This window comes from Acanthaster planci, linkage group LG18, assembly GCF_054643075.1.
Source record: "Acanthaster planci isolate LZ-2023a linkage group LG18, COTS_SCS, whole genome shotgun sequence".
Taxonomy (NCBI): Eukaryota; Metazoa; Echinodermata; class Asteroidea; order Valvatida; family Acanthasteridae; genus Acanthaster; species Acanthaster planci.
This window is the reverse complement of record NC_141794.1, coordinates 2151063-2173741: the sequence shown is the minus strand read 5'-3', so window position 1 is coordinate 2173741 and position 22679 is coordinate 2151063. Positions and strand designations below refer to the sequence as shown.

The 22679-nt window shown below is 41.7% G+C and overlaps 3 protein-coding genes across 5 annotated transcripts in view; 1 reads left to right on the top strand and 2 right to left on the bottom strand.

Annotated features, from left to right (window-relative positions):
- Positions 1 to 31: 31 nt before the first annotated feature.
- On the top strand, positions 32 to 6144 carry slc17a9 (solute carrier family 17 member 9). Its single transcript, XM_022235681.2, has 9 exons — positions 32 to 270; positions 1372 to 1498; positions 2347 to 2566; positions 2700 to 2799; positions 3183 to 3449; positions 3657 to 3753; positions 3897 to 4019; positions 4396 to 4567; positions 5287 to 6144. The coding sequence occupies exons 1-9, from the start codon at positions 173 to 175 to the stop codon at positions 5454 to 5456; spliced, it is 1374 nt and encodes a 457-aa protein (XP_022091373.1). The 5' UTR covers positions 32 to 172; the 3' UTR covers positions 5457 to 6144.
- Positions 6145 to 14068, bottom strand: LOC110979697 (COP9 signalosome complex subunit 5). The gene is made up of 8 exons (XM_022235728.2): positions 13827 to 14068; positions 12245 to 12353; positions 11341 to 11466; positions 10896 to 11024; positions 10571 to 10636; positions 9671 to 9868; positions 8184 to 8329; positions 6145 to 7106 (listed from the first exon to the last, which is right to left on the bottom strand). The coding sequence occupies exons 1-8, from the start codon at positions 13958 to 13960 to the stop codon at positions 7022 to 7024; spliced, it is 993 nt and encodes a 330-aa protein (XP_022091420.1). The 5' UTR covers positions 13961 to 14068; the 3' UTR covers positions 6145 to 7021.
- Positions 14069 to 14497: 429 nt separating this feature from the next.
- The window catches only part of LOC110979041 (beta-1,4-galactosyltransferase 6-like), a 43907-nt gene continuing 35725 nt past the window's right edge, over positions 14498 to 22679 (bottom strand). For all 3 annotated transcript variants that reach the window (XM_022234526.2, XM_022234507.2, XM_022234517.2), the window contains exons 6-8: positions 22197 to 22384; positions 21444 to 21668; positions 14498 to 20878 (exon numbers count right to left, since the gene is read on the bottom strand). In XM_022234526.2, coding sequence (XP_022090218.2) covers positions 20638 to 20878; positions 21444 to 21668; positions 22197 to 22384 — 654 coding nt within the window. In that variant the 3' untranslated portion in view covers positions 14498 to 20637. The remainder of the gene's footprint in view (positions 20879 to 21443; positions 21669 to 22196; positions 22385 to 22679) is intronic.

The window sequence follows — 22679 nt, the reverse complement described above, 5'->3', positions numbered from 1 at the left end:
GAGTAGTAGTACATGTACATGTATGTAATGTATTGTACATGTGCAGTATAGCAATTGTACGTGGCGAAATATATGAAAAGGGATCTCAGGTTCTCCATGTTTTCAAGGTTTACTGAGATTACTGCTGGGGCTAAGTTTTAAGAAGGCCCAGTGCTGTTTTAGGAGGCCGAGTATGCTTAAGTCAAAGTCAGCCCCTAGCTTACATCCGTCGAAATTCGTAAAGATCAGGTTGAAGTCAGACGATGGACCAGACTCAGGTCTTTGGACAAGGTGTGGTGGTAGGGCCAGCGTGTTCGGTGTGTCATGTGCATACGCCATGTGGCATGGTCGGGCACTAGGAAGTGGGCGGGTCATTGTCACAACTGTTGGGTGGCGGGGCTTTTTCTTTTTATCAAGACGGGTGGGGAAGGTTAGTGGAGGACAGCATTAGTCGATCCATATGGCATTGGCTGATTGAGAATTTCAGTTCAAATTACACTAGTTTGGATGCTAGTAGAAAGTTGAGATTGACACAAAATGTTAACCAACAATGACAGACGATATGCATTAATTAACTTGGTGTTGGAGGGCAAGGGCTTGGCTCAAGCATACCTTCGTTGGTGCATTCATATCTTTATCTTCTTCCATGTTTTTACTTAAACTGAGGCAACAGCAATGTAGGGGACCTCTGTTGATAGTTGGGGAAGTGTTTCATAAACGGATGCCCCTTTACACCCTGTGCACAAACCCCCGAGACTGGTCTGAAAATTTCTAAATGTTTTCTAAGTAAACGACTTGTTTTTGTCCCTCCTATATTGAACTTTTCTGGACTTTTTTTGTTTCTGACGGCTAATAGGTCACTGTAGGGAGTAATTACAGGCATCCGTTTATGGAACTCTTCCCGACAGTTGTTTTGACCTGATTGTCATGATTATTGACATAATGACATTTAGGCCTATCTTGATCATTTGGAGGTGAGGATTTCTTATGTTGATTGGAATGATCATATTCGTGGTGATGATGCCTTGCGGTGGTGATCTTGTGTAGCTGGAGATTAGTGGTGATCATGATAACAGTCGGATATTAAAATGGTGATTGTTAGGAGTTAGATGTTGGTTTGGTACAATTGGTCAATCAGCATGACCGTGTGATTGCATTCCACTGTCAGCCAATCTGACCTAACCTCCCTTTCTTGCACCAATCTTCCACAACTGTAAATTCTTCTGCAACTGTGAATTACAACGAACGAGTACAATTACATGTATTGACATACAGTAGGCCCCTATCATATAGTAAAGCTGCATACCGAGGGCCTATCATATATGGTAGAATGACATGGAATACCTATTTATTGTTCATGATACATCATTTTCCACCCTGTGGCATGTACAGACATGAGAGAATAGAATGGACCGTCATCCTCTTGGTTGGTTCTACCATCCTGTATTCCGCGCGGACCATTCTACCTCTCTGTGCAGTGAGCGTTGCAAGGGAGTTTGGCTGGGACAAAGCTGAAACGGTAAATGCGGTCAAGCTGGGGAAAAATGGAATGGTTGTATTCAGCAGGGAGGTAGGACTGTACATGGGTTGAAATAAATAGGGCTAAGTCAATTCCAATAATTAACTATTCGAATATTTGACTTTCAATTTGATTGAATACCCCAATATTTGGTCTTACCGAGTGGCAGATTGCAATGATTCACACAATTGTATGTTATAATCAATATAATAGCTTCTCACATCTCCAGCCACGATTTAGCAAGATTTAAGAGACGAACAATATTTCTTTTTAAGTCAATTGAAAATTTCTATTTCTTTGGAATTTTTAGTGGATAATTTACTTTTTGAATCGTTGTAAGATTTCTGTTGCTTTTCATTTGAATAAGCTTGAAACAAGCCTCCGTAGTGCTGTTATTCTCATTTAAAGCAAAAGAAAATTCTCCCTTTTCATGAATTTTGCATTTGAATATTCAATCGGAAAATAATATTCAAATATTTGATAATTGATCGAATATTTGGATATTCGGCATAGCTCTAGAAATAATATGTCGTAGGATCTAAGCTCGAAAAAAACAGTTTTGAGACTATATATCCAGGAATTGCCCTAGCGAAGCTTGCTGAAGTCGTATTGGGATTAAACTTTGGGAAACGAATTAAAACATACTTTCTGCAACCATTCCAAAAATCCATATCTTAAAATTAATTTCCCCCTCTGAATTGAATTTTGAGTCGTTCTTTTTCTGTAAAACGTCTGGTTAGTTGAAGTACATCTCCAGGTTTCAAGTTACATATTTTCTAGGCTGTCATTCCATAATTACTAGTTTTTATTCTTTAGGCTTGATCTCTTGATTTTCTCTTTCTCACCAGGGTCTAGTGCTTGCATGTTTCTTGTGGGGTTATCCCTTTACCCAGATCCCGGGAGGTTATCTGAGCGATAAGATTGGCGGTGACCTTGTCCTCTACCGAGCAGCTCTCATCTGGGGAGTGGTGACCATCATCACAGCAGACGTGCCTTACTTCTACTCCTCAAAAGCAGCAACAGTTTTCTCTATGGCATTTGTCAGGTTCCTGTTGGGCATCACCCAGGGTGAGTGGAAAGAGCGTCGCTAGGCAACGCATCGTTGTCTCATCCCCAAGGAAGTGGGGTCAGGCCACCGAGATAAACGTTAACCTTGTTTGATTTTAAAGTGTCCTTAATTTGAAACTTGTTTGTTTTTCAGGGGTGCACTATCCCTCGATGACTAGCCTCATCAGCAAGAAGGTCAGCGTCGATGACAAACCATCTGTCATCTCTGTGATCTTTGCTGCCTCGTCAACTGGGTAAATCTCTTCTCCTTCTTAACACTTCTGCATGCCCCACTCTCCCATCTGCCACTGCACTCCCACTTGGGGTTGTACAAGTTGAACCAACATGAGTACTTCAGAGTTTGCAGTGAAAAGTGGATTTCACTGCTTCCAAAATGGCTGCTGAAGCTCTTCTGAAAGGTGAAAGTTGGGAGGGCAGAATACTCTCAAAATAGAAGTCTGGCGACTGATTCTAATACGAGAGTTGGTGGCATCGGTTGTTGGGGAATGTAAAGATGTGGAGACTTGGCATTGAGTGTTACACTTGACTGCAAGTGGTGCGCTTTTATGAGGAATCCCTACTTTCATGACGAGAAAGCCAATAGTACAAAAATTTGTCCCTTCTGGTACAACTGCAGCACTCTTTTTACGGGCGCCGTGGGCTCAGTAATGCTGCTGTACTTCCACTGGCAGTCCGTCTTCTATTTCGTGGGCGTCCTGGGGATTGCCTGGGGGCTGGGCGTCCGATGGTTCATCCGGAAGCGGCGCAAGAAGACAGTCTACATGCTGCAGAACGGCAGACAGGACGAGAGCGTGATCAAGATACAGACAGCCGAGCAGGGAGAAACGGCACAGGGTTGCGCTCACTTCCCGTGGAAGGAGCTGATCACAAAGAAGCCATTTTGGTGAGGAAATTTTGTTCTCTTCCCACGGGGAAGAGAGAGACATTTCGCAGGTCTACTCAACGTCGTTTCCAAAGAAAAGAATATCGTACCCATGATTTTGTGGATAGTTTGTTTTTACCGCAGGTTTTTTAGAAATAAAGGGAATGCTATGGCTCTTAATTTGGTTTGATGCCTTTGTTGCTAATGTTACTTTTCATTCTTCAATAGGGCAGTGTTGGTTGGACATAGCTGTACCAATTTCCTATTCTTTATCTTGATTTCGTGGACGCCGACTTATTTCACTGAAGTGTACCCAGGACAAAAGGTATGACACTCTCCGCTGATTTGTAGATAGTTGGTTTAAGTTGTCATGAAGGGCTTTCATTGTATCAAATTCCAGTAAGCTGTTGATTGGTCTCTGATGCAGTCATTTGTTACTTTCACACAACATGCATGTGTTGTTTACAGGGCTGGGTTTTTAATGTGCTTCCATGGTTAGTCTCCATTCCAGCCTCTCTGAGCTCAGGCCTCCTAGCGACTAAACTCCTCTCTCTAGGCTGTCCAGTTGCCCTCTGCAGAAAAAGCATACATGTAGGTACACATCTTGCGATTGATGAATTTTCAAGGAGCATAATGCATAAATATTTATAACGAACGACTCACAATGCAATTGACGTACGTCTACGTACCTGGGCAGCGTACCCGTCGGATCCATTATTTTTTATTTATAATTTCGTGTAGGTTGTGCACTCCACAAAAGATATGAGACATCATGGATTTCGTGTCTTGCAGTTACGCTGATCTGATCTATAGAGTACCGAAGTGTGACGTCACTGTGAACCAGAAAGTGCAGTGCAAACGAATGGAGTACGCACGCTGGTTCTCGCGCTGATGCCTTTTGCACACTAATTGTGCACGTGACGTATTCACTTCGGTACTCTATATTATTTGAATTTCTTTATTTCAGACATTAGCCTGTGCAGGGATGGCCACGTGTCTCATTGCCCTTTGCTTTGTGAAGGACTATAACACAGCCCTAGCTTTAATCATCGTTGCTGTGGCAAGCCAAGCTTTCAGTAACACCGGGGTGCAAGTCAACATTCAAGACATCGCCCCTAAGCATGCCGGCGCCGTCTACGGTAAGCAGAACGAGCAGTGTCTGTCTCTCTGGACTCTGCAGTGACCTTTGAACTCTGCAGGAACAATCGACGGTATCTTGTTGCCGTAAACAAAAGTGATACGCTGTTGTGTGCATGCAAATAGCATCACGTTGTGACTTTTCAGCTGAATGAGCACAACCAACAATGCCTTTTTGAATGAAACCAGAGAGAGCACGAGCGCACAGCACGTATAGCGCAAAAGTTTTCTGCAGCAAACATCAGCGTTCTATTTTGTTTGCCGTGTCGACAGAACACAGCTGCGTTCGGAGTGCACAGTACAAGGACCAGAGTGAGGCATTCTAGTCAAGGCTTTGTCCAAACTGTATCTTTTATGGCTATGTATTTTACCATCAAGTGTATCGCCGTGGGTTTCAATAGCCATAGTCAACAGCTGGGCTGTAGTCAAGCCATTAACAAGCTCAGTCACAAGACTGAGTGCTTTTGTTATGGTTCATTTGAGTAGCTCCTGACTGAGCTCAAGGTTGAATGACTTGTGATGGACTCGTGGTGAACAGACTTCAGACCCAGACAACGGTGGCCATTTCAGATAAGGCCAGCCTGTCGAAGTTCCATCTCTTTGTCTCTTGCCGAAACAATGCCTTCATAGTTCATTGCAAAAGCCCAAATATCAAACAGCCATTTTGAATTTACTTTTTACCCTTCCCAATTTTACAATCTATTGAATTTTTTGTCTGCAGGTATCACCAACTGCGGAGGCGCCATTGCCGGTTTTACCGGCACCTATCTCACAGGGTACATTCTTCATTTGTGGTACAGTTGGCCGGCTGTGTTCTGCATGGGTGTAGGGGTCGTGCTGTGGGGCTGGTTGGTCTTTGTTCGCTGGGGATCTGCCATTCCTGTTATTTAACTCAGGCCTTTATAGAATCAACTCTGTAATTAATGTACATTCTCTACTTAATAAAAACTAATTTATTCCCCACAGAAACCATATTTCTTTTCTGAACATAAACAAGTTTTAAGCCAAGATTTATTATAATTTCTTGAAGCTTAATCATGAAGGCTTGAAACCCTTCTCCATTATTTTGTTTGATTGCAAAAACTTCCTGCAAAGCTCAAAAGAGACTTAAGTACACAAATTGGACAAGCAAACAACCTCAATTTTATTTTATGTGGATTATCAAAAATCGGTGGGCAGTTTCTGTGCAGTGGAAATCTGCAGTAGTGGTGCTTTCTGCACAAACATAATATTTGGGGAAAAAAAGAGATGAGTGGATGACGGTATGAAAGACTGTCTTTCTTGTCGAACTGCGCAAATTCTATGCATTTTTCTCCAAAACATGGAAATTGATTGACAGTACTTGCCTGTTAAGTGTTAAATGTAAGAATTACAGCGATTTTTCTGTTGTACATGTAAATCTCACTATTTAGTTTTTGTTTATTTTTTTAATCTTGGTGGCAGTTGTTTTTTTTTTTAATCTTCTAAAAAAGGACGCTTAAAAAACATATTAAGACAACTTTTAAAATGAAACATGCTGCATGTTTAGCAATACTCTTCAGTTTTTAAATTCAATAACAAGAAGCTGCAATGCAATGCATCATGTGTTTCATCAAGTGCTTTATTTACTGTTGTGACGAGGAAGAAGTACATAACCATGTGTAACAAGGAGACAGGGTACCATACAAAGTACCTTCAAGCTCCAATGATTCTAAAATTAATTGTAAAAGCAGCGCCCACTTTATTAACATTTGCTGTAAAGTTGAAAAATCTAATACTTTCTGAATACATCACCTGTACCGACTAGTATTGTATTTTGATGCATTGTATTTATCTCCTGCCTGTCAGTGTTTGTCCGTATGTGTATCATTGCCCAAAACATGTTCATGTCTTGTGTTGTCCTATGTTATAATATGTATGTCTGTCAATAGGTCAGGGTACAAAAGCAAATCTATGCTCGGCCCTTTACCTAAATGTTCTTTAACGTGTCAACGTGTTAATAAATAGAATAAACACCTATTGAATTCTACGCAACGAATGTACTTGCAAAACTTGGGTTATTTAGAAAAAATTTGTATTTTTCAGTGCAGAAGCTTACTTGGCAAAGATACAAAGTCTGAAAATGTTTTTTTTTTATTTTCACAAAGTGATAAAGGTTTCACATACAAGTATGCACAATGTAGTGAAAAGGAGTTGGTTGCCAAACTATTTGCAAATTTTAGTGTGATATTAGCAGACTTCTAAAACTATTCAACCGTTAACTAGTGATATTAACTTGACTTGCCTTGAACTGGTTAAATATGAGTGTTTTCTTGGTTTAATGCACATTTGCGCTGGTTTACAGGCTACTCCTCAAATCCATTAGGAAACACAGTAAGTCGGGACTCTTTGACTAGGCCTTTTCCTGAAGGCACACTATTTACATAAATGTGATAACTTGACCATGTCATGTGGTTTCACCGACTACTTAACGGATGTCAGCGGTTGTTAACCTGGTTGAAGAGTCTGTTCTTGATAACTTGGGATGTGAGTCCGTGGATGACCTCTATTGTTGTCTTACAGCTGTGGGAGAGAATTTCAAAAAAAGAGGAGATCATTAAAAACCTCAAAATGGAAAATTAACAGGAAACAAAACAGTCACAGGCTGGGAAGGGTGAGGCTGTATTTTCATTTCTGTTCTAATATAGAGCCTTAAAGTAAACGATCGCGTAGCAAGCTTCTGGAACCCTCGCGCAGTCCGCCTATGGGGATTTTACATGGGGCAGTTCTATCACGTTCGATAACTTTTGGAAGAATGGCTCTTCAATGGCACCACCCCATGAAACACTCCTGTTGGAATTTCACCTTTGTCTTCCTCGAGTAATATGCAAGAAAAATCACCTGGAGATGGGTAAAAAATGAATTTCATTAACGACCTTTCACTTCCGGCAGTATCGTTCCTAGGTCTTCGTGTTCATGCACGTTTGTTTTTATTCCCCGTGCTCACGTGGAAACGAGATTGTACAACGTTGCAAAGATTTACCTACCTGCAGTCGATGGGTTCCAGATTCCATTGAGTTCTTGTCAGCAAAGGTTAGATTATACATTAGAATCTTTCATAAATTAAAGCACGTTGTTGCTTTAAGTAAATTTCCTTATGAATTCCAAACCCTAAACATATTTTGATCTGTTTTTATTTTGGTTTTTACCGAAAGATTCCCATAAAGTATAATTCCGTAACTGTTCATCTGTGTACGAGACCAATGAATTGCACTCTTCATGTATTTTGGATTTTCGGAAGTGAAAGGACAGTTTTTGGCAGGATATTTCTCTTTTAGGTCAGGTCAGTTTCCATAAACTGATATGCTATAGCAAATATTTTACAAAAGGCCTCTTTATGAGTAAAGATTTTAAGTAACTGTATGAAAAATATTACAAATTCTAAAATTCCTGTACGTTTGCATCAATTGATGACTTCAAGATTGGACACAATTCACTGCTTAAACCATCCAGAGTTAGTAGAAATTATACTGGATGAACCACTTTGAAGGAGAGTCCACCTCCCTCCCCTTCGCACAGAATGCCCCACCCATGAGGTGCCAACCGCTGTTCATTTTTCAAACCATCCACCATTGATCTGAACCCAAAGGGATTTCCCACCTGTCTCGGTTGGCTTTGGCCAGCTTATCCTCGGCCTTCTTCTCATGGTCCATGGCTACCATGAAGCTGCCTCGCCCCAGCTGGGCCTCTGCCTGCTCCAGCTTCTCTGATAGGTCCCCTACCTGCCCTGTGGTGTAGTCCGAATTCTGCACACCGAGGGGGGGTGGAAAAAAGGATCATGAAATCTTCACTAGTGGATAGCAAGGTAGGAAACAGGTATCCCGCCATCCCTAGTTATAGGCAGTAGCCAAGGCAGGGGAAGCGGTGGTAACGAGCACCACAGGGACGACAGTGAGAACAAGACTAGGATAATGAAAATGGGTGATAAACGCATTGGGTACCACATGACAAAACTAATACAAAACCCGCTGAACATCTAGCCAGCGATTTTCATAACCTGATTTATAAATTAACCAAAATGGACCCACATTCTTTTTCTGCAATGTGTGGAGATAACCCAGGCTACAGGCCTAAGTTATAAGGTTTGAGCCTTTTCTTTCTTTCAGCCCTTGCTGAAATGTTTCCTGCTTGTTCCTGCTCCTTCATCCTGCCTTTTGGAAAGTGGAGGACAAAAAACCACAGGTGGGACTCAAATCCATTGATGCTCTCTCATCATCACAGATACATAAGAGGTCTTTACAGGTTTACCGTCAAGTTTTTCAGGCTTCATTTCAATAAATAGCCAATTTGAATTTGGGCATTGGAAGAATTATCACAACAGACGATCCAACAGCATCTGAAGCCAAACCGTCATTACAAAAGTTTGTAAAAAAAGCCTTCCAGTGAAAACAGGAATATTCCAACTTTATATTCCTGTTTTCACTGGATAATGTCTCATCTCCTTAATGTGTTGGTTCACCACAAAATTCAGCGAAAAATTTACCGCGTGGTGCTTGCACACTTGACATGCTCGTGGGTGATTTCACAGCAGTTCTTAGTCTTGGATCCAAACGTTCCTAGCTGTGTCCCCTAGCGAAACAAGGCGCAGCGCAATGCATACAGTGTGTGTTACAATGTAGCTTGTCGATGGAGGGCATTGTTAAATGATTTTGGTAACATGTCCATGTATCACGTCCTTCTCGCAGCTGGTACGCATCAAAAGAGGGCCCTGCCACAGACATGGTGCGTGCAATGTGCACTGCACTGACTGTTTGGATAAGTTGTACTTCGGTACATGCACAAGATTACATGGTCAGTTTCGGGTAAAACATAAGCGCGTCAAAATTGCGATGTGGCAGAAATTTTAGGGGCGAAATCGGAATAGCAGAAACGAAGTGAAAAAGCAGAAATTGTCCGCCACAATCGAGAGGGTTAGCAGGTCTGGTAACAGGTCGCTCCCGAGTAAAGCATACAAAGGCAATGGCCACTGTTCCCAATCAGAACAGAGGGTGTCCCTGATTAGCAAAAGTAATCCTCTCGTTGGGACATTCGAAAGCGGTTCCAACTTTTACGATACTCCCTTATAAGAAAGAGTCCTCTCGGCTCACCGTAATCAGGCTGGAGGAACTGAGCGTGTTGACCCAGTACTTGTTCCACAGCGAGTCCAAGAGCTTGCGGTCCAGAGCCGATTTGAAGTAGGAGACGTCCAGGGAGTAGTACTGCTTACAGTGCACTCCGAAATCCTCGATCTTGTTTAGAGGGATTGTCTGATATTCGGACGGCCCCTCATCTGGAGGTTTGTAACCCTGGGGGGGTTGAGAAGGAAGCCGACGTTAATTAGGAATTCAGGCTTAGAACCTTCTGGAATCCTCTGAAATCCTCCACTGCACAGTCAGCCCATGGCTTGTTCTTTTGTACTAATGTTTTCAACGAGCATCCAGCCACGGGTAATGGTAACACAGCTCTATGAACTATAGGGTCAAGTCCTACACACTCCTTGATAACCTACTAGTGGATTCTGAGGGATCTAAAAGGGTTAGGGTAAACAAATAAATGGTAACTCATGGTTAACCGCTGAGTTTGAGGGATTCAACGAGGCCCTGTAAGGTACCTCCGGATAAAAACGTATCCCTTGTTTGACTTTGCATTCTTCCCTTAACCCTAACTGCCCAAGGGTTACTAGCCCTAACCCCCCAAGGGTTGCTGGCCCTAACCTTCCCCATTCACACAAAGTTTAACACCCATATGGGACTTTGTGCACAGAGGCTGTTGGACTTTGTTTTTCTGACGTATGCCAAACCCAATGCAAACGCCAGCTGTTATGGGCCTACCAGACCTATCCCCACAGAATGAAACACTTTACTACTGTTTAATTCTGTGTGGTTGGGGAAGGTTAGGGTTAAAGTTCAAAGCACCCCCTGTTAATGTTATCAGAGTGACATTCTTGGGGACTTTATAAAGGTCAAGATTTTGACTAGACTGTGTGAGCAAACAATCCACCTTCATACCTTTGGGTAAGTCCTGAATGCGCCAAGGTTGACTTTGCCTGCAGATATAGTCCTCACTGGGTCAATCTGCAACAAATCAAAGATAAAATGCAATGTTTGAGGCTATCAAAGAAAAGATTGCTAATATGAACCATTTAAAGTCATCTGTTTCCTCTTTGATTACCTATTTTCGTTTTTTTCCTAATTGTTTTCGATTTTAATCAACCATATAATCCAAACTTTGCCTTGACACAATACAGCAATTGTCGCTAATGGTTTCAAGTGATCAACCACAAAAGGACGTTGGGAGCGGATGTTTCCATGGAAACAAACATGGCTTCCTCACCACAATGGCGACAAAAGGCTCCTGGAACTGCTGGTTCAACATCTGGGTCCCGACGTCGATGCCTGATAACCAGCATCCGTAACCGGGATGGCTATGGTACCAACCTATCGCATTCTCCAGACGCCCAACCTGATGAAAGAAGAAAACAAAACGTTTTCCAGACAATTCAGGCACTGCTATTCCTGGGTATCAACCAATGAAATGAAAGCTTTGAATCCCAACGGCCAACAAGCTAGAAGATTAGTCAAATATAGCTTCTACACTTGTAGCTAAACACAGAAAATACAAGTATTGGCTTAGCAAGGCCGGGTTACCAGCGAAAATGCCATACACTGTTTATCTCTTGCAACTGGCACTTTAAATCTCCCAACCAGTAATTTGTTTCCTGCTTAGAAAGCCTGAGCCCAGATCCTGTAGTTCAGAATCTCCTTGCGTTTGAACAGACCTGCTTAGCGTTCTCGATGTAAGCTGCCATATACTCGTAAGCTGCTGCCTGGGCATTGACTCTGGTCTCTGTGCCTTCCACTGGCAAAGCGAAGCAGTCCATGACTATCATGGTCTCACCGTCAACCTGAAGAACGGAAAAAAAAGCACCAAGCAGCAGAGCCTTAGATAAAGCAAGGGAAAGTGTGTCGATCTTGAATCCCTACTATATAAATTATAAGTTCCAACATTATAACTCACAAAGTAATTTCAGCCAGAATTCTTCCTGGGTCCTCCAAATATCACTGCTGTGCAGCAAACCCACGGCACATTCTTTGTACTTCAAAATTTCCAAGGGATGTTAAATCCAAAGAGAAATTCAAAGGGCTACACATCTGTACCGTCCATCTTGCAAAATCCCTCAAATCATGAATGTGTGCTTATGTAATACGGGCGATTCACAAAAGTGCGCCACCAAGAGTTTGCAACACGTTGGCCAATCATAACGCGTGAAAGTTGTCGACCCTTTCCAAACACACATTGGGTCGACAAATTTCGCGCATTGTGATTGGCCAACGCGTTGCAAACTCTTGGGGGCGCACTCTTGTGAAACGGCTGCATTGTTTTTCACTGAAAGTATAATACCCATAAATCTCTGAATGTGTTATGATAAAATAAAATTGTATGCCATTGCCTTTATTGACATGTTGCCTATCGAGTATATTACTCAGAATTTGTTCTATCTTATTTCTTTCTAGTCCACAAATACCCAAATGATTATATGTCTGCACCCAGGATGGCATCAAATTTTCTTTGCATGTGAAATGACAAGCTAGCATTCTCCGTAATCTCATTTAGCTCTGTGGCTAACACCATATCAAAATGAAGTTCAAGGACTCTCCTAGGAGGGGTTGAAGCAGACTGACCTTTCCGATGAGTAACCCCATGACCTCTAGATTGCCCCCTGACCTCGCATGCATCACCATCTTGAGGAGAGCCAGTGCTGAAATCTTGATGTACTTGAAATAATGATTGCTAAGGAAATCAAAAAAGGTTACAATGTTTATCAACTTTTTGAAAACGCCCATCCCAAATCTCAAATCCTAATCTTATATTTGGTACAGTACTTTGATAATTTGCAAACTTATCTGATCTGAGCGACCCTCTTAATCATGTTAGTCAGGTGAGTGAAACATGTATTACAAATTTTAGACCTATCCCTGGAACTACAGGGCTCATCGTTCTCCATAGATAAGAATACAGATGTGGAATGACAAGCCCCACTGTTGAAGGTATAGGCCTTCTCCAAATTCCCAGCGTGCCCAGTCACCATGATGTCACTACAGCCTGATAATGCATCACAAAGCTAGGGGCTTCATGCCCCTTTTGTGCCTTTGCACTATTGCCCATTATGGAAAAATGCAAGTTCCTGAATGTCGACCGACTGCGCAAGAATTAAACACAATGAAAAGATGTTTCGTGTTTTATTGTGCAAAGATATTTCTCTTCCATTTTAATGATATGACTTTGATGTAAACCACTTTTTGGACTTAATCTTTATAATTGTTATACAATTCGCCTTTCAACATGAATTCATTCTATTTTTGTCTGTACATTCCGGAAGCTGAATACGTGTTTGGATATTTAATCAAGCCCGTTTCCCTGTACATTTTGTATTTGTAGGTTTTCAGTGTAATGTATTCCCCACGTTATGTTTGATTTTGTTCCTATTTATTTTATGAAAAAGTCATTTTGTAGTTTTGATGTGAGGGGTCCTTTGGAAAGCAGTTTAAGTTAAACTGAAAGGTCGGCTTAATTGCAGAATGCCTCCCTCCTCACATGATCAACCTCATAGCCAGGTATGACACTCTTCTTAAGGAATTTTCACCTCGTACCCAAGTAATGAGTCATTCCAGGGGTCGTTTTTTGGGGTGGCGGGGTATTCTGCAATTGCTCCGAAAAGTCTACCCTCATTAAAGATTACACTAAACAAATAACTAAATCAAAAGTGTGCATCAAAGATCTGCATCATGTGTACCCCTAGAACACAGGGGTTCGTCATCTGCCATGCTCTCCTCATGGGAGCGCAGTGGACATGGCAGAGGATGAACCCAGCACTTGGGACGCATCATCGTCATAAATGGGACGCATCATCGTAATAAAAGATACATTTTTAAACAATTCTCACGGTCGGACATCCAGGAACTTCTGTACATTACTAAATAGCATGAAGGGTAAATCTGCCCCTTTGCCATGTGTTAAAGGCCTACTAGTCACTATATGAAAGTTACAAATGTACATCTTGCTGACCACGAGAATGACATCATCAGACATGGGCTAGGCCTAGAAAGATTTAACTTCATGTACATTAATGACAGGTGGAAACAAATGAATCCAATACGTTTCCTTTCAGGGTGATAACTGTGGACAAAAAAATCAAAATCCCTTCATTTTCTTTACAGCCCTCCCCCCACTGGCACTAACGTTGGATCCGCCCACTGCACTCACTCTTTCGTCCACGGTTTTGCTGACAGGATTTCTTGTTGCTGTTTTTTGTCGTATTTGTAGATTTCGTCCATGTTTTGTATAGTTTCGATGCTATTCGTCATCTCCCACGTCTTCTGTGCCATTCCACTGTCCATTTTGAAGACTATACTCACGAGTTTCCCGCAAAATGCCACACTTATCCAAGACCATCACCAACAACACTTGGCAAAAAAATACTGAGTAGCTGTTCACTGAAGTTCGCCAATTGAGGGCTCTCTGGTTATCAATCATATGGCACGCGAAATCAAACAAAATTGAAGCAAGCTCGATATTTATAGGTCAAGGACTTGCAAAGTGGTCATAATTCACAAGAGCCTTGGCCTTGTCTTTAATGCTGAGCAGAAGTTCTTTTCCTGCATGCGGTCTTTAAAATGTTAACATAATTATTATATGCACAGGACACTGAACAAAACAAACTCAGGTTTGGGGGGTGGAAAACATAAGTTAATTATTATTTCCATTAGATTTGGAAATAAAGGACTTGACCAACAGAGAGGGGAGGGGACTACAGCAAAGGTGGGGGAGGTGTTTTGATAACTTCCAAAAAACAGCACACGTTCCTCGATCCCCACATCCTTGGTGAAAAAGCCATCTTCAGAGACACAGAACAGACAGATGTCAGAGTTCATTCATCCATTTAAGCAAATCAGCAATTTATTCAATATATATCCTCCAGCATTATAGGAACTCATTGTGTCCCCAGGAATAATGTACAAAGCAATTATATGTATTCTGTAAACAACTCTATACGGTACACTACATACACCAAGGATAAAAATACTCTCCTAGCCTGGTAGCTGCCTCCCTAAATGCTACGGAACAATAAGGAAGGCCCCATCGAGCCACAAGAGGCTAAATTCATGACTACAACTGTGTTAATTGAAGTGTTCAAGTTGTGCAGGTTCTGGCCCTATGTGGGTTGAATAAGACACTATGATCATTTTGGCCTGTTAATTAGTATAATTAAACTAAACCTTCGAGATCAGATACGGGCAAACAAAAAAACTTCCAATCTTGTGTATAAGTTTCCCATAACTTCTCCAAGTTTAATCAACATAAAACAAGCCCCCACAATTCACAGAAAATCCATTGCACCAAAACTAATACACCTTCAGTGCATCAATCAACACATTGTTCTAAGCATGGGGTGTGGCACGTCAACAAGTACATCATATCCAGAACCAAATGGTCACATGACACTAATCTCATGATCAGCAGTCATGTGACACAGAGTTTATGGTCAGTACATTCAGTGCTTAAGCCCGGGCAAAGACAATGATGTATCACATAACTTAGTAATAGCCTATGTATCCTACATTTCTATACCACTTTTCAGAAATTATCTTTTAAAAGATCTTGGTCACAACCCTGTGCTGATTTTCCAAATTTCATCAGAATTAAACTGACTGGAAACAGACTGAAGATGGAGGAAAAGGACTCAACAAAGTATGTAAATCCACTGGACAATCAGCTCCATCATTGGTCAGTTACATATTGAAACTTGCTGAATGACAAAAGTTGGACGAGATAAAGACACGAACGAGGTCCTTCAATCAGGAACCTCCAGCTGAATCCATTTCCCCCCACAATGGCCAAGAATACAAGTTCAGGCTCCACATACAATAATTATACTTCTTTTTGGCGGTGGCGTGCTATTGAAGCTCTCTAAACTAAAGCTAAATTACTCGACATGACTCAACACAAAGGGCTGCTGATGGTTCCACGAATACAGGCATGACATGAACTAAAGTTACAGAACTTGTAGAGGACTGGTAATTGGACAGGATTTAGCAACGTTTACGCTGCTCGTTTTGTACCAGAAAATATTCCCATGTCTGAAGAGTCTTTCCAAAGAAACATCAGATGTGGGGGGGCGGGAATGCTATTGTGTAATTAAGGACATCTCCGTGAACACAAGTAGGAGTATGACAAGTTTACACTGACTTTGGTCATGTAGTTGGAACCAGAATATGTACCGTGCATGTGGTGTTAAAACTTTCAAATTTCAAAACTACTTCCAGAAAACAATTACTCTGTGGATCAACATTTACACATTTCAGGCCAAGAATGCACAATTTGGTAAGCTTTCAACCAACAAGTCACTGTTCTGTACGGCAGGAATCAACCATGTGGTAAATCAACTTCCTTTTAACAACAATACAGTGAAGTTTATAGAAAATTTATGGAAAACAAGGAAAGTACATGTACACACTCATTAATATTAGGTTTTTTTCCACTTAAGCAATTCACAATATTTTATGCATTTTTCTCTCAACCACAGCTCACATCAATCAGGCAAGTTTGACTCTAACATCTCAGACACACGATGACAAAAAGCACAATAACCTTCCAGAAAAAGAAAAAATTCAAGACTTACGATAACAAAAACTGCCGATTGAAAAGTTCAACATCAACACTGACATTACAATTCAATGGTAACTTTTCACCGTCATAGTTTTGAGCTGCAGAAATGACACCACTTACTATCATGTTTACCCTCCTGATAATGTGCCCGCCCTTTTTTCACTACAAGCTCCGCCCATTCCCCATTAAACAGTTCCCACATTAACACACTGACTAGTTTCAAACAACAAACATGACAGCAGCAAGAAAACCAATATGAGGGCACAACATCTGAATGTTTTAAAAACAGACACCAAAAGCACGATTACCCAGTAAGACATATCTTAAAAAACTGACAATATTCTAAAACACGGAGTTTAGGATACAATAAGTTTGAACGAAATCCACCACATATTTTACATGCACACAAGTAGAGTCACTACGTGTTTACAACACAAAGACAATTTTACAGCTTACAGTTTCTCAGGAGAGAAAAAAAAAATTCCGTCCAACTCTTCCTTCATGATATCCAACTCTAGCTTGATTTTCGTGTCTGTTGTTTGTTTGTTTTTTTAAAAGATTTTCAACCTTTGAAATTCTGAATACTGACAAAGCCAAAAAAGGTAAAACGTAAGGGGACTGATGCACAGATTCACCGCATCCATTCTACACAAACGCACCAATAAACTTCTGTGGCACTTTCGACTTGTGCTGTCTTTCTGGACCCGCGCTGTGGGGATAGCTGATGTCATTGGCAGAGGTTTGAGAGAGAGAGAGATATCTAGACAACATGTCTGTTCCTCTAGACGCCTACAAGGAGAAAGCTCAGGTTGGACACCAGTCTTGAAGATGTTGTCCAACCTGGCCTATCCAGGAGATAATTAGTTTTGTATGTTCAATAAAGATTACTCTTCACATTCTCAAGAAACGTCATTTTCGGCCAAAAATAATCATAGATAACTGTCCGTTGCAACCAAACCAACAGCTGGTGGTCTAAATAAAGCTATAGAAATGTTCTCCTTTTCCCCCGGTTTCTTTTTATTTGGGAGACAGATCTATACAGATTTAATTTGATTTTTCTCAATTTATCCCACTACATTACTCTCAGTTGATAAATGAAACCTAACAAAAGCAAATATTTGAGTGAAGGTTAATTACAGTAACACCCATAAGCATCATATCAATGGCCACTGCTCCAGACAAAGGTCAAAGGTCAGCCTTGGGGTTACAGGTCATGGGTACAATCTCAATAAAATTAACAAACAATTATACACAACCTAATTATAAACAAAAAATTCCATGACTGAGTAGTGAGTTCTTCTAGCATTCTATACATGGCTTTGGCTTCTATCATGCTGATGCCATTTTGGTCTGGTTCCAAGACACCTAAGGCATCACCATCCTACAGTGGCCAAAGAGTGATACTGTGCTCACAGACTGTGCCAACAAGCCTTGCCCAGTCCCTTTTTTGTTGTTCCTTTGATTTTGGCTCTGGCTCCAGAGTACAGAGCCGACGGAAAATTTACGGCTCTTTGTCTATTAACATTATTTCAGAGGCCTTTTTAAAAGCAATCTGAGTGAGCCCCATGCCGAGTTGCAGCATGTCACACCCTTTATTGGTTAATCAAGAACCAACGTTTGAGCTGAGCTATCATTCCAAAATCTACAGATGAGCTTGCTTACAGCATCAACGATTTGCTGCTTCTTTAAAAAGTAGGGCTGTCCACCATAAGTTATCCAATCAAAAAATTTCCAGAACACCATGTTCAGTATGTTTTGAAGAGGCCCAGTGGCATCCTTCTAAATGACACATTTCACGAGGATCAACACAACATTTGCACTAGTGCTTAAGTTTAGCGGAACAGTTAGTGAGAAAAAGTTCTAAGTGATATTTGGTAGTTTTCAACCCCCCCCAAAAAAAATAAAAGTCCAAGAAATGATTCCTCAAGGTGAATGAGGAAATTAAGGTGTGGGAAAAAACCTTTTGTCTAGACAAAGAAATATGCCGCAAACAGGCATGATCACTCCGGGAACACCCTTGTTAAACCATGCAACAACATGCCACAAATACTGTTTCAACACTAAGCCTCCATCTTGTAGAATAACTCATAACCATCAAGTGAACTGTTGACACTTTTCACTAGAAATTACTGACCAGCAGTTGGCTAAACACAGTTACAGTGACAGGGATAAATGTGCAACAGGTGTCTGCTTTCAGGAACAATGATGCTGTGAACATATGCACAGCTAATACTAAGTACTTGAGGTGATGTTCTTCTGAGTGGCACGACGGCCCTTAACTTGCAATATGGACTCTCACACCCCCCCTTCCCCCGGGAAAACAACTTCTCAAATATTTTCAGACATTTTGTTGTAAACTAAGCAAACTATTTGACTGTGTTGTCTGAAATATAATAAAGTGCACTCTATTTAATTACGTTTTGGGGAACCTGTCAAACTTTTTCATCTTCAAGAAATTGCTTGTGTACTTTGATGGTGCTAACTTGTGCTTGCTCAGCATGGGACTGTTATCTATGACAAGGCCCGCGTTTGACACTAGGTTTGCTGTGTGCACACATCCCCACAACAAATACATTTGCCGTTTTGGACAATGTGCACGATGGGCTCAAAACCAAAGATCGTCGCGTAGCGGCGCAAGATGGCGAACTTCACCGTGAATACACGTAAAACATTGTAATCGCATGGGCGCCATTTGAGCAAGCGATACGCCTGGGCAATGCACATTAATGCGCAGGCACCAGGCACGTGCAACTGGTAAGCCTGCACCTAAGCATTACCGTAAACCGCACAGGCGTATCACTTGCTCAAATGGCGCCCATGGTAATTACACCTTTTGGGCAGAGTTATCCAGCGCTTTACAATCTTTGCTCAAAACCAACAATAGATTCAGAGATACCGGATTTCTGGATGTATGACATATAGGCCAACTTCCAAAACATATCCAAAAATTTGTTGTTTTTTTTGTTTTTTTTTTCTTGTCAAGAAACTTTCAGTTTCAGTTTTGCTATTACACAAACAAGGAAACAAAAAAAAAGAGCAGGATCTGACATGAACTGTGTGACACTGACCGCACTTCTCCCTAAATGTCATTTCCTTTTACAATCATTTGCTGGCGCTAATTTTTGGTGACAGGTTTCAGCTAACCTTCAATGCTTCATACACTGAAGACCATGTCAAATTTCTGAAGGAGGGAAGTGAATCAACCTCGTTGTTTTTTTTTTTTAAGCCTTTGCATTTGAAAGAATGAATATCATTAATGCTATCTACTTTTGTCCAATCAAAACGCTGTTTTGACATGCAAGTTTGTCCTGGAGAAATGGCAAAATCGTGGAAGAAAAAAAAAAACTCCAAACACCAAGTGCAGCAGTTGAATCCTTTACTGAGTAAGAAAACACCTGAAATTACATTCACAAATTGAACCGTGCGGACAAGAAGTTTGGACAGAGAAGTATGTTAAAGATGTACAAGTACAGAAATCTTTGTATGTGCAAATGGACTAACAAGACTCTAGTCCAAATCCTAGTCCTTTTGCAAATGCCTAGACACGTATTAATACCTTTTTTGTATCGGTGTGTAAAGCTTGAAGTCCGAACACTCTGTCGAGTTCCTAGCACTCAAAGCACTTATTTAAGAGGGCCTGACGGTGGAGATATTTCAACTACTGTGTAATCTTATCTTTATGAATATGTAGATCTCAGAAAAGGACTCAACTGTAAGTTGGTAACTAGATAGTTATTCGCATGTCTTAAGTCCCCGGTTCCACCATGATTTGTTTGTTGTAAAAGGAATCGGACTGTTGAAGTACAGCAGCAGTGGTTTATCAGTTAATCGATTAATAAATGTACAGTATTTGTAATACAATAATCATTGCAGGTGATTAATCTGTGTTGCCTTTGGTAGATTGGCGCTTGATGAAATGGAGACACAGCAACACCAATGACAAGCTGGTTTTTTTTCCCACTCGCAAGAAGACAATGGGTGACGACAGGCAACTGGAGCATTGTGCAAGATGCCGGAACACGGTGCCGAGTGTGCCGAGCAGCAGCAGAATACAGAAGAGGGGTGTGTGAGGTCAAAAGAGGATGACGGGTCTTTGGCCACAGGTAGTATTGACCCGATCCTGCTCTCTCGCGTGGTGACATTCGTGCCCGGTCGAGCCACTCATGAGCAAGTGGAAAAGTTAGCAGCGACAGCTGCAACAATGGAAAAGAAGATGCTACAGTATCAAAGACATCTTCAGCACCACAATGGACATCTCACCTCAGACAAAAAAAAATTAAAAGAACCAACATTTCCCTATCAGCTTGTCGGCATCTGAACTGAGAGCAGTCAAACGTTTAACTCGCAACCAAATGCAAAACAGACAGATCCAGCGGACAATTTCCGCAAGTAGGTGTAAAGGCGGCCCTCACTTCCTAAAGATGTGCCTAAAGCCCAGGAACGTATTGAAGAAAAAGTCCAGCGTGCCTATCGTATTGGACAGGGCATTGTGCTCGCATGACGTCCATGTGGCATTCCACGGCAGTGGCCGTATGTCAACTGACACATTGATATAGAGCGGTTCTACTGTAATCCTGGGCACAGAGTACCATATGTTATACAGTCCATCGCTGTTGACGCGCTCTCGACCGTGCCTCAGTAAACAGTGCCTAGAGGGAAAAGCAAAAGACACATCTGAATCATTAATGGAATCTTTGAAGGATACAAGACAAACAACTACAGCAGACCAGCAAGTTGCCACAAGCTAGACAACCGCACATAATTTATGTTATTAAGCAGCTGTTACAGTGAGAAACGGGTGATTTCAAAGGTATGAAAGTTATTCTTAAAGCCAGGTATTGACCAAAATTCACCAAGCAATTCAGAGCAGACTAATGCCTGGTACTGTAATACACACTGTCAAATTCTCAGTCTTCCAAGGCCATCACGAGCCAGTCAAGTCTCCCAAGTCAGGTATAAAGCTGTTTGGCTAAGCCAAAACAAAAAGCCCTCTTTTGTTTTCATCACCATTCTGGTAATTAGGACACGCGGCCTAGTGGGTTAGGGTTTGCAGTTTCTGATCATGGGGTCGGGGGTTCGAATCCAGCTGGTGGCAGCAAGTCAGGATCGTGGGCAAGTCACTTGACCCACTGGGGTGGGGAAAGGGGCAAGCGGACACAGCGAATAGCCAAACGTGACGCCGGCCTCGCCTTTGACGGCCGGCCAGAGACTCACCTCACTTTGTTACTCTCCGACTGCTTGTGGTCTTGCCGTATGGTGTTGTAGTACCCCACCTCCCCCACCGGTCGGGAGCGGTTGTAGCCGTGGAGGAGGATGCGGCTGTAGATGGCGTCGTCCTCCACTCCCCAGCCCCAGTAGACGTTGGGAAAACCATTGATCACCTCCATCTGCTTCCGCGTCACGCCGAACACTTGGCCAAACATGTCCGGGTACAGAATTCTGGAGGGGGGGAAATCAAAATCACGATAATGACCACCTGTTTCCCGCCATAAAAAAAGAATGTGGATTCTGATGACCTTTGATGAGATCTTCACCAACATCCAGAAATGCTACATGAATCCGTGTAAGCAACATTATGTAAAAAGCTTTATGTTTCAGCACAAATCAAGATCTGAGCACTTCTTCCACAAAGAGTACCTGGTAAGATATTTCAAATATTGTACAACGTAAAGATGTTTTTGACAAATTACTTTTCCCACGTTTTCAGGCTAGTCATTTTCCAAACCACAAGAGCTAGGGAATGACATTACACATACAGGCAGAACCAGAGTTAGTACAAAATGAATGAGTCTGGAAAAAAATTTCATCAAAACCACAAAAACTTTAAGTTTCATGGCACATTAGCAAATACCGACTTTCAAATGAAATCGCTCTGTACAACGGCACACTTGGTTTGCTTGATAATGACTAAACAAAGGCACAGACAAACGCGTTACGGCAAGGTCAGAGATCAAGGACGGGACTCACTTGTAATCCCAGGTGTCTTCCCCAGACATGAAGTGACGCGGCATCTCGCCACAGCCATAGTAGTTTGCATAGCTGAGCGGCACATGGTCCACGTCATGATGGACGACACAGTCCCAGTCTTGGAATCGCAGCGACTCTAAAAACCCTACGTTCATGAGGAAAGCCTTGTTGAACGGCTCATTATTATTCTGCAGAGGGATTAATTTAAAAAAAACAAAAGACGAGTTGTTCCCGATATTCTGGCAACTGAAATACTTCTTGAACTGTTTGATCGAAGAAGAAAAGTTCAACAAAAGTGGAAGCTGCAGGAAACAACGGACGAAAACCAACATCACCTGTGTATATACTGGTGGTGAGCATTTGTTTACAGGGAATTTACGCATGCTTTCCTGATAAATCTGCAACCATTGCCGGAGGGAAATGATCAAAAGGGTAAGTGGGCAATTGGTGGTATCAAGCGAGGAAAAGGAATACGTCCTCTTC